General features: G+C 38.4%; 1 protein-coding gene across 1 annotated transcript in view; it reads left to right on the top strand.

The window, feature by feature from the left end:
* The window catches only part of MIPEP (mitochondrial intermediate peptidase), a 70,664-nt gene that overhangs the window by 35,756 nt on the left and 22,644 nt on the right, over positions 1–12,264 (top strand). The window contains exons 14-15 of the mRNA XM_009083479.1: positions 3,954–4,028; positions 8,565–8,684. Coding sequence (XP_009081727.1) covers positions 3,954–4,028; positions 8,565–8,684 — 195 coding nt within the window. The remainder of the gene's footprint in view (positions 1–3,953; positions 4,029–8,564; positions 8,685–12,264) is intronic.

Genomic DNA, 12,264 nt, shown 5'->3' with positions numbered 1-12,264 from the left:
CTGCTGAATGTTGACAGGAGGACTTTCTACTGACCCAGCTTGTTGTGGAGGCAGTGCAGGCAGTTTGAAAAAAGCCTCCTTCTTTCAGTATTGCTGCATCTACACTATAGTTTTTGCATGTAGACTTCAAGTGGTGTCGTTTTTAACAGTCCTACTGTACATAACTACATTGGAAAAACTTGTTAGCATAGCCCTAGCTTATGATTGCCATTGTCATAAAAGTCAGTTGTAGGAGGACTCATCCTTGAGGATCCTCTCTTAGAATCAGTGCTACGCTTATGGGAAGAGGAGGGGAAAGAGGTGTTGTTTTGATTATTAAAACATGTGAAGTGTTGAAAAGCATATTTTAGTAGCATTGCAGGAAAAAAGTTGGGCAGGCTTTCAAAGTTGAGAATGCATTAAGCATTTAGATGTAGATCATGAGGGTCTGGGCCAAAATGTCTTGAAGTTTATAGAAAGCTTGCCTCTGCTTTATGTCGATTTTGGATGGTTGTGCTGTTGAATACTGAGGAGTGAAAAGCTCTTGTGGCAAAAGGAGCAAGTCTTCTGAATGTAGTACAAAAAACTGGGCAGCAAAAATATTTGTTTCAAGAAAGCAGCAAGCCTAGTTTTCCTCTCTTCTGAAAGGTAACTAAAACAGAAAATCCTCGAGATAACAAAAAGGAACGGAGAAGATTGTGTTAATTAATTACTAAAGTTGAATGTCAGGTAAACTCATGAAGTCAAGCCATACCGAAATGAGGTCATAGCAGGGCTTGGGCAGACAATCTGGTGCATGTGTGCCTTTCTGTATAACTGTGTTTGTGTCTTTAATTTTGTTTGTGGTAGGTCTGTTGAGCTAAATCATTTTAAGCTTGTGTGTCTTTGGAGGCTCTCCTGAACAAAGGCCAGTGTTTCAGCTGTTCAAATTTGAACTGACAATTTTTCACAGAGATGGAATTACAAAGACAGTATTGTATTAGCTTGATTACAAGAATAAGCCCACTGATAGTAAACAGTTGTAATGTGTTTCAGTTACTGCACAACAGTAAGGACTTAAGCATCCTTTAGGACACAGGGAATTCTGTTCTTTAAGCCACCATGACAAACATGCTGCAAAATTCATTCCAAGATCTGAAAGTTACTTAATAGAGAAGGATGGAAAAGTGGAACCCAAAGTAAAGTATGTAATGTTTAAAAACCGGAATGCTTATTCAATTAACATAGTTTTAGCCAAAGCTCTGTGAAGTCTTTAGAAAGATGTCGGTTTCATTCTTGTTTTATCGGAGAGCTCATCTTTCAGGATAAGTAAAATAATCATGCTGATGCTTTTTTTTTCCCCTTCACTCAGCTGCTTATTAAGGGGCTGTGAGAGACTAATGGAGCAAGAAGGAATAGTTTCTATTGCCTGAAACAGTGCATCTTCCTTCGTATATTCAAGACCTCAGCATATATGTATGCTTGACATTGACAGAAATGTAGTTTGGAGAGGAGTGGTGATCTTTGAAAAACCCTCTGGAGTCAAATTTTTCTTCCCTGAAATCTTAAATATTAATATCCCAAATGTGTTTTGGGAAAAATATGCGATCTCTCTATCATTCTTTCAATTTAATCCAATTTAGGCAATGGTTTTCTGGTGCCAAATTCTACTTGGCGCATGTATTATGATCACAACACAATCCTTGAGCCAATTTAGGGACACTGATAGATTTAAACAAAGAACATTTATGCCTTTGCCCTGTGCCTTTTTGTCAATAGGTGTTGTCAGAAGAATGATTTCTATTTTCCTGTTGATTTTAATCTGCTCAAGCAGTACAGCTTGCTCTTTAAGGCACCGTAGATCGACAGTATTGTTTGACATTTATATGGCTACAAAAAGGTTAACAAATTTTTCTTGGAGTATCTTGTTAAAATTGCCTACATTTTATTTTGTCTCTAGAAGGTAGTGCTAAGCCATCTGCTGTGCAGAGAGATTTTAGTATGTTATTAATGATCATTCTGTGTCTCCCTTCAGGAGTTCAGCTAAGAATAGGATAGATGCTTGTAGCAGAGCACAAGGAAGAAATGGGTGAGCACGGAGGCTGCCTTCTAAGCAGTCTCCTGTGGCTTGAGGTCAGCTGTTTGCTGTACAGTCAAAAGAAGGCAAGACTCTCTTGTGTGGTGAGTCTGAGAAATGGTTAGCTCTGAACTGAGAGTTAGACTTGCTTTGGTTGTTTCTTGAGCAGGACTGGATGTGACCTACTCTTCCAGGGAGCGTACAAAGTCTGACTGCATCGCTGAACCTTGCTGCTCTGTGCCCTAGTGAACTGCAAACTTGGATTTCCCAATCCAGTTGGGGATCTGTGGGACTGTGGTTTATCGAAATACCAATGAGACGAGTCTTTACACTTTTTTTTGTCATTGTTTTGTGTACCAGCTGAAAGCCTGTGCACTTAACTTCCTCTTGCCATCATTTAATATAGATGAAATATAAAATTGAAAATCCATTATGCTGATAGAGTTGATTAGGCCTCACTGGTAGGAGTGCTCTTGGCTTTAATGCTCTTAAATTATAATTGTGTAAAATATTCATATTTGTCATTGCCAAGCTTTCGGTTGTTCAGCTTTTTTGACATTGAACAAATTGCAATTTAATAATTCCCATTCAGTTTTCTCATACTTTGCTGTACCCAAAATACAGGTACCCTTAGCAGAAATCAGTTTTGTTTAATTCCATGTTGCAGTACTTCACTAGGAAATGAAAGCCTCCAAAATGTTGATAAGAGTTGCTGATAAGTTTGGTGTTTAACAAAATCTGTTTGAAATTCTATAGGTTTCCTTACACAAAGGTTTCTTGCATGGCAACTGAAACTGCAGTGCAAAATCATATGTAATTTGTACCATACAAATACAAAAATGCAATTTTTGTATTTGGGAAATGTAAATACTGGCTCAGTAAGAATATGCTGTAGGGCAGATTTCATGTTCATTAATTCAGTTTTAGGTGTTCAATGTAAAAGCTGTGCACATATATGACAGGCAAAATAGTGGATGTTGTTCTCTACCATTCTTGACCCAGCTAACAGTTGACTTGGAGAAGAGGTTACAAGCCTTAGCAAGTACTGCATGAAACAGCGGTGCAACTTGAGAGTTTTCCTTTACCTGCTTCAACATCCAGATTTCACAGTTAATTGATAGCATTTTCCTCACTTGTGTGTAACTTCTCCAGAGCTGGGGTTTTATTTTGTGAGCACTTGAAGTCGTATCATTTGCATAGAATCTAAACATACGGCGCTGCCATATCTGCAGACTTTCTTGTATTATTTGTTAAACACTTCAGCACACTATGAAAGGCTTGAAAAGTGTCTCGACTGTCAGTGTGTTGTGACATGGATAATTTTATTGACGTAGGTATGGAATGAATTCAACTTTGTTAAAATTTTCGAAGGGTAGATATTTACTGTTCAGTATGAGTAAATATTTTTTATGTGGGTTGGAGTAGAAGATCTGATGCTGTCTCAGCTGAAGTTATTAAAACCCCACCAGCTCAGTGTTATGAGTTATGTGGGGCTCTGTGCAAATCTAAGTGAACTATGCTCAAAGATTACCAGGAGAATCAGTTATAATATCTGCTTTCGAGGATTAGATGGGGTGATGTGGGAGGACTTTAACTGCCCCAATCTGTTCTTCATCTCTAAATATAGACATAACGTTTGTAACAGTCATATAAGGGAATATGGAATCAATTTATAGAAAAATAAACACAGAGACACAGTGATTTATCCATTGCTATGTGAACTTCTGCTAATACCTTAATTGGCCGTTTAGTGATTTGCTTAGCAAATGAGATTTCCTTCCTCAATGTAAACCACTTCAAATACGTTTTTATTACCATCAGGTTTTATCTTCAGCCTCTTCTAGTATTTATCATACTATTTATAAATATACAGCAGTTCTAAATGTAATCTGATTTTACTTTATTTTTTTAATTCAAGCCACTACCAAAAAACATGGTGTCGAGGCTATGTGAGTCCAAAAAGGTGTGTGCTGCAGCTGATATGCAACTCCAGGTATGTTCTTTGCATTCTAGTCTCTACTCTCTATTCAGGACTTTAAGAACATATTTTGGTTCTTACAATGTTGCTACTTTGAATGTAGACACATTATCTAACTATATGCAAATTAGTGAAAATTAATAAAATTTAGTATCAATGTTTGTTTTCCTGAACATAGCTTGTATTGTCTGCTTAAAGCTAAATCTCTAAATCTGTAGGGTAATATGAAAACCAGAGCTTTTGAAAATGGTTGGATTATCAGAATTCCCAAATGAAGTTTGAGTTCTTGCAGTAATGGAGTACTTTATGGAGAACATGCAGTAGTGGAAGTATTGTATGCCTTGGGTCAGTAAAACATGGCAGGACTGAGAGGTACAGGGCACTTTAATAAAATCAAACCAGCACGTTTATTTACTGGAATGTTATTTGAGCTCCTTGTCTTCTGCAGCTCCAGTATGAAAGTGGCAACTTGTCACTGCCATCAGAATTGCTGGCTGAGCTATATAAGATGTAAGGCTTCTCTCTCACAGTATTAGGAGAAGTAACTAAATTCATAAACCTTTATTTTCTGTGGGTGGGTGTGATTGATAAGTCATTTCCATAAGCAATCAATATTGCTGTTCTTCAAAGGAAGTAAAGGAAATGAGGGTTCTACCTAAAATGAGTATTAGGTCTTTTTCAAACCTGTGACATTGGTTCTCAGATGTGTACAGTGGCATTACCATCCAGCCAATTTTTTTTACACTGAGAGTTTAGCTGCATTTAGTGTGCTACAGGTTTCTGCTGTGTGATATTTGTGATTTTGTTTTGACCACTGTTGACTAGCGTCCCCAGGTTCTTTTCCACTAGGCAGCTTTCCAACCACTCTTCCCCCAGCCTGTAGCACTGCATGGGGTTATTGTGGCCAAAGTGCAGGACCTAGCACTTGGTCTTGGTGAACCTCATACTGTTGGCCTAGATCTAGATCATCAGTAAAGATACTGAGTAGAACTGAGCTCAGTACTGATCCCTGGGGGACAGCACTAGTGACCAGACTTCAACAGGATGCAGCACCATTGACCACGTATCTCTGGGCCCAGCCATCCATCCAGTTCATAACCTAGTGAAGAGTACACACGTCCAAGCCGTGGGCTGCCAGCTTTTCCAGGAGAATACTGTGGGAGATGATGATGTCAAAGGCTTTGCTGAAGTTCAGGTAGACTACATCCACAGCCTTTCTCTCATCCACTAGTTGGGTCATCTGGTCATAAAAGGAGATCAGGTTGGTCAGGCAGGACCTGCCTTTCCTAAACCTATGCTGGCTGAGTCCGATCCCATATCTTTACAACTGGGGAGAGAACACCCACTTCTGGTGGGCTCAAATTCCCATGGGAACCTAATGATTGACTGCTACTGGCAGTGATGCAGTGATTGAGCAGGCTGCTTGCCCTCAAATGACTTGTGTAACTAGTGTTCAACCAGTTTCAACCTGTGCCAAGTTACCACAGTGCCACACTGAATGATATTATTGATTTCCTACTTTCAGCACTATGCTTTTGGAGATTCTTAACGTGAGACCTTAAGAAGTATGTACTCATTTCAAAGATACAGACTCGCAGAGCTGTTCTGTTTAATAATTCAGAAAAATTGACCCAGAGAAGTTGACTCCATGGCAGATATAAAACTCATACATTCCTTTGGAGAAATGCATATTGTTACTTCTGCAGATTTAGAAGTATAATAAGCAATTGAAGCAACATACATTTTAATCTCCAGGTGCCAAAGTATATATGTGTTACTAGTGTATATACCTGAAAAAACTGAATGATGATTCTGATACCTTTCCTTCAGACTTTACAAAGACTGTATTCTGTACTGATGACCAAATGCTGTGTAAGCCATATTTGACCTTTAAAAGAAAGAAATAGGCTAACAAATATTCCACCAGTGTAGAAAACAGCTGAAGGTTCTTTTTTGGTCTGTTCAGAAAATAAGTCTGTTGATATGTGAAAGTAAAAAATGTTGCTGTTTTTTTATCATAACTACAATACCTCTGAATTTTCTTCCAACTCATGTAATCAGTTACTCAGGAGGAAAGATAGGACAGTCCATGCATCTTTTCCTAAGGCTTTTGCCAGGCAGATTGAGTCTTTCAGCCAGTAGTAACTTCAGTGGAAAATCCGTAACTGTTTACGTGTTAATGGCATTTAGCAGACAAGGAGCTAGAAAGAACTGGAATGAAATGAAACCCATACCAATATAAGTGCAAAATAGACAGTATGAAGATAATGATAGCCTTTTAATATTTGTAAGTCTTTTGAGAAACATGTTTTACTGAAATTAAAAATCATCTTTCAACTACTGTTTAATATTAAGTTTTAGCTTGCTCTTCCACAGTATCACCTAAAATCCTGTGGTCCTGGGATGTGTCTCCCTTTCCTATTTCAAAGGCCTGTGTAAACACACAGAACTGTGGTTTGTAGATGGGAATGCTTATGGGTATAAAGTTCATCCAAGTTTATTTTCAGGGTTTTTTTTTTTTTTTGAACTGTGCTGTCCAGGTGGTCTGGCTCATAGCTTTCTTCCCACGCTTTACATGTGCCAGGATCAAGGGAAAGCTTATAGCTGGCTTCAGTGACTCATTTCCCTATCACCACATTGTTCTTTAGGCAGCTCGTTTCACTGGCCTTCAGCTGACATTTTCCCACTTCCTAGCTGTGAGTTGAGCTTTTGTTCCACCTCCCTGACCACAAACTGCTTGACTCCAAATTTCACTTTAGAGAAGGTCTGCCGCAGTGCAGTCCATTCCGTCTTGTGAGGAACACTAAAGAGCAACTGCAAACTGTTCCTGACAAAGAAAAAGAGAATCAAGGCTGTGCTGAAGCTGAATGATAGTCTTTTGTCAGATGCTGAAGTTCCTCATGTTTGGTTTGTTTAGGGAGGACAGGGAAGTCAGTCTGAAATGACTCCTGCAAAGTCACAAAGGCCTAGGGTGACAGGATCACCCTAGATTTCATCTGAAGATGAGAAGTACAAGCAAAGGCATTGTAAAGTGTCTTTCTAAGATAAGATTAAAAAATATTGTAGCGTTTACAGTCTAGTGTAAAATCTATAGATTTTTAGTTTTTCATGTTATCAGTATAATGATGGAAAAATTAAAATACCTCTGCAAAGTTTTGGTTTCAAAAATAAGGTGCTGGTTATTGTTTGCCATTTGGTGCAGCTTCTTCATGGAGTTGTCCTCTGAACAGCTACTTGTTGCCTACTGTGTGTTTGTAGATGAGCAGTGTTGAGTGCTTGCATGTCTTGTTCAGTGCTGCTGTCTGGGACACAAAACTTGCAATGCCACTAATGGGTGATTGTGCAAGTTTTGTCTTACTGACCTCTTTTCTCCTCATTAGCCATGTATGAAGCAAGCAGGAAATCAAGACATGGCCTCTTCACCCTTCTCCTTAGAACTCTCAGTTTTTATTGAAAAAAAATCAATTTTCACATTTATTATTTGTCAAGAAACACTGTCAAAGTATTATCAAGATTCTGTATGTTAGAAGACAGCTTATTCAAACAGAAGGAATATGGTCCCTTAGAAACAGACACAATTTTGGTGAAAATGTGTTGTATCCAGACCAAATTAAAAAATGCTAAATTCCCATAAATTATTAGAGGTTGAGAATGGTTTGTAACTAAATTTCTTAATAAAGAATCTTTTCAGAGGTTGAGGGGATTGTGTTACTGAGATTGCATAAAACATCCAAATAACTTTTTCTCCATAAAATTTCATGGTTGTAGTTCCTGGAACAGTGTGTTTGTCATTGGGGATGACATTACAGTGTCCCTGGGAGTGTGACTGGCCTGAATCTCTAGCCAGATTATTTGCTGCGTTCCTTGCACAAAAGCTATTTGAGGCTCCCTACTGTCAGTTTTCCTGTGAAGTGTGCCTACCACAGGATGACCTGACCTGAACTCTTCCCTGAAATATCTGGATCCATCAAACTGCTCAAAAATATCCTGTGTTGCACAGCAGTGGGTGTCTTCTCTCTTGCCTGCACTTCCACAGAATAGGAAATTTATATTAAAAAAATCTGCAGTTTTTTTCAATGATGGCACACACTGAGCCTTGGCACTCTTCTGGCCATGCCCGTTTCATGTTTACTGTTAAAGTACCAAATACTCTGCTTATTATGCTGTGTCCACTCAAATAACTAAAACATCTCAAATAATTTAAAAATAGGTATTTTTATTAAATCTCTTTAAAGATGCTCTTTTTGAAAAGAGGAGTTGCTGAGGGGCTTTAGGGGCAGGTCTTTATTTTTAAATGCAGACAATTTATTATTGCCAGTGTTCTCAGTGACCTAAACATGGATTTATGATAGGTCACAGTGGTGGTGGTTGGTGTACTCCAAAAACCTGTTTCTCTCCTTGTATGTTGTACTAAAAATAAAAACTTTACTAAACCATCTATATTTAAACTCTTCCCTCTCCTTAGTCCTTCTCTCACCTTGTATTTGTCTGTTTTGGTTTTCAAATGCCAATGACATGTGCCAGAGACAAACATGTATTTTATCTCTTCAGGTGTTTTATGCTGTCTTAGACCAAATCTACCATGGGAAACATCCTCTGAAAAAGTCAACCACAGAAATTTTAAAGGAAACACAGGAGAAAATTTATGGGTTGCCATATGTACCCAATACAGTGAGTAGAAACAGAGTAACTATAAACTGCACCTTTTCTTCAATAGCATGTTAATACCCATATCTCTCCCTGACCCTTGCCCCACACACTCACATGCTTATTGTTGTATTGCTGTGTTGAAAGAGTTTTCTTTCTTTCAGCCACTTTCTCCTGAGAGTAGGGTGTTGGAAATTTTCAGCTAAAAATCAAAATTTCATGAATATATTTGTTTTTGTGTAGTCTTGTCATGATTAACTTCCTTACTTTGCCTGTTGTTTTCTTATTAAGGAAGGCACTGGAAAAAATATATTGGAAAGAGGGTTTATTCTATCTTTTCAAGGGACTGTTTATAAAAGGCAGTAATCGCTGAGCTCAGGTTGGTGTTTGTATACTGTCAGTGTCAGCATGAGAGAAAGTGTGAAGTAGGACTTGGAAGTGAGTTTTTCTCACTGTACTGCTGTGACCTTTGTCATGTCGTTTATCCTTTCATATGGTACCTGAAAGTGTAAAAGCCTTGAGTTCTACTGAGCTATGTAATTTTGATCTTCATTATAACCAGTTGTGCATTTGTTCTATACTTGATGTGACAGATAGAGAAAACTAAAGCAGTGCAGTTTGCATAGAGAATAGTCACTGGATTTCCTGGTCTGTCTGAAGCTGAGCTCCCACTTGGAGCATGGCCCCAATCACTGTTTAACACTTCAGTCAGAATACCTGAATCCTTTTTCTGCTTCTCAGAAAATGTACTTTTCTCCTTAGCAAAAATGTGCCTTTGATTCTCTGATGAGGGTGTTAAGAGATCCATTTCAGCCCTTTCCATGTTGAAACTGTACTGCCACTGCTGGCCTGGCAGAGCCACAGAAGCGAAGTGAGATATCTTCAGAACACGATATCTGATTTGTTAGCACATTTGTGTTGTTTTGCACTACTACACTGCAGGTGTTAGTTATCCAGTGAATGGAACAGTTCTTGGCTTTGAAAGTTGGCATGTGAGTTTTGTTCCCTTTACAGTTATTTTTATTTAGCTGTTACCCTCAAAAGAGTGTAACATCTTATAGTGAGACTAGGATCATTATGAAGTGGGACAGAAAGTTTTGGTCTGGAACTTTATCCCAGCAAAATGTGCTGTGAATTTTTGAGTCACCAGAAAGTCTATGTTTACATTTATTGAATGTAGAATTAGCATCAAGAACTGTAATATAGTTTAAATTTCAGTAAAATGTAGTGAAAAATTACATTAAATGAACATTAGTGCTCTGTAGAGTAATTAATATCTGCAATTTATCTTGCTGTCCTTTGTTGTTTTTTCTTCCAAACTTAAGATATGTTTGCAGTTTAATTTGTAGTCCAGATAAAAAAATAAAAGCCTTGAAAATAAAACTTGGGGGTTTTCAGTGAAGAGAGACTATTTCTTCATTTATTTTCAGAGCTAGACATTGATACAGTAAGTGAGACCAATTTTTATTTTCATCTGTCATTTGACCAGGTACATTCAGCTAGGCTGGGAGAGAGAACAAAATGTTTTGATAATTTGAATTTGATCTGTTCTCTATACATTCAGATTCAATTATGAGTTGTTATCTGAGGCTTGTATATCTTAAGTTAGTGGTGTTGGGTAAGAGTAATTCTTCCTTAGTGAAGATCTTAACTGCATTAATGTGATTTTTCTGTAGTGGCACTGTCTGTCAGGGCTGCAAGCATCCATTATTGTTTCTTCCTGATGAACCTTAATTCCCTCTTACTGCTCTTGTCTGGCAGGTAAACTGGGTAAATATCCTCTGAATGTACTTGGTTGGGCTTCAGCCTCATCGTGAAGACTCGTTTTGTGGAGTAGAGCCACAGCATATATTGTCAGCACATGAATTTCTGTCGTTCTCAGGCACAGCTTAGATAATAGCACAATTTGCATGCATCTGTTTGTTGCAGTACTTTCAAAATGAAGCATATAAGCTACATCTAGTAAGTAAATGCTGCTGCATCTATGTGGTGATGCCTATTTTAGGTAAACCTGAGCATAGTCTTCAGCAACTACTATGTGTTATGTACCTACAGTGGGAGCAATACTGTGAAAAAATTCCCATTGAAGTCTGTTTGCCATTCAGATAGGTTGTACAGGCATTAGGATGGTTTGCATTGCTTGCAGTAGTATTTACATTGGCTGCATTGACACAGATGGTCGCAGAAGCCAGTGCCACATGCAAAGCAGAAAGGAAGAATGAAGCAGAGTGTAGTCAGATAGAAGCACAGCACTCCCAAAGACTTTGTTTGCCTGAAAAATGCAAATTTCAATATCTGGCTGGCCGTTGCTTATCTGTTCAGAAGTACACAGGGTTTGCTGCTGGCTCCTGGAAGACAGAATTCCACTGGGGTTTCATTGCTTTATTACTGAATTCAGAAGCTGATGACTGCCAGGCAGGGGGCAAGGAAATGTGTCTGCCTGTTTTTGTAGTGTCTAGCAGTTTTGTTGCCAGAGGAGATTTGTGTTACTGAGTTTGGAAAATGAATAGAAATTTTGCAGAGGCTGGATTCTTGAGATTTTGTGATGTCTTTAAAAAGCAACCAGTCTTCCTTTTGACTCTTGTAAGAAAGCAAGATAAACCAAATAATAATGACCACACTTTTTCCAGCCCTTTCCTCCTGAATGTACTTTGTTTCAAAATTTGTGCACTGTGGGGAATTCACTTCTCTGCTTCTGCTCCAAACTTTTCTTCAAATCATAGCTTATTTCTCATCTCTTGTGAAGTCAGTTTTCATTTACTATGGCCTGCCTTGCAGTTGATAACACTGTCTGCTTTTACAGTGTCTCCCCTGGTCTCTTCTACCTTTGTCTCCAGGATGCCCAGGGAGGCTTTTTAAAAGGTATCAGGTGACCCTTTGATCAACCTGAGACATGATCAAAGTTTCTCCCCGTGATCTGTTGCTTAGTCCCCTCCTGTCCCCCAAGTTCAGACTTGAAAACTGCTCTTCTTTGAGACAGTCATCAAAACTTAATGATATGCCATTGTTAGTCCTGTGCCAAGCATAATAATTCCTATCTCCTGTTGTGGGTTTTGGTTCAATATTGTAACAAAAAATGACCCACAGGGTAAACAGGCTCTGCAGTGATAGTGGAGATTGCAGCCTTCTGCAGTTATAGGAAAGAGCTCTCAATAATGAAGTGGTTTTACAATAAACACCAGCTGCCCAGATCAGCATACCTGTATTTTCTTTGTGAATTATTGAATTGGCTTTAATTACTGATTCCTGTTTCCAGAAAATTATTATGGACCCACATGTTATCTGTCCATTGTAGTAACCTTTTCCAGTCTGGAAGTTCGGTGGGAGATGCTGATTTGACTTGTGACTGTGAAGGAAAAATGGTTTTGAAGAGTGAGGCACAGTGAATCTGGGTTCTTTTTTAGATTACTGCCTAAGAGAATCTTTTGCATTTTTAAAAATTACGTGGTTTTCCGGTAGGCTTTTCTTCTAGAAACAGATGAATTTCTTGTGTGGCACTTGAATACAAAGTGCCATGTTGGAATTAACCCACACACATAATTATAATTACATTTGATAGGAGGCAACATGTTGGTGTGGAGGGAGCCTTTGATTTTTTTTTTTT

Source organism: Acanthisitta chloris, unplaced genomic scaffold (assembly GCF_000695815.1).
Source record: "Acanthisitta chloris isolate BGI_N310 unplaced genomic scaffold, ASM69581v1 scaffold10151, whole genome shotgun sequence".
Lineage (NCBI taxonomy): Eukaryota > Metazoa > Chordata > Aves > Passeriformes > Acanthisittidae > Acanthisitta > Acanthisitta chloris.
Note: the sequence above shows the minus strand (reverse complement) of the source record. Positions and strands in the feature narration are given on the sequence as shown.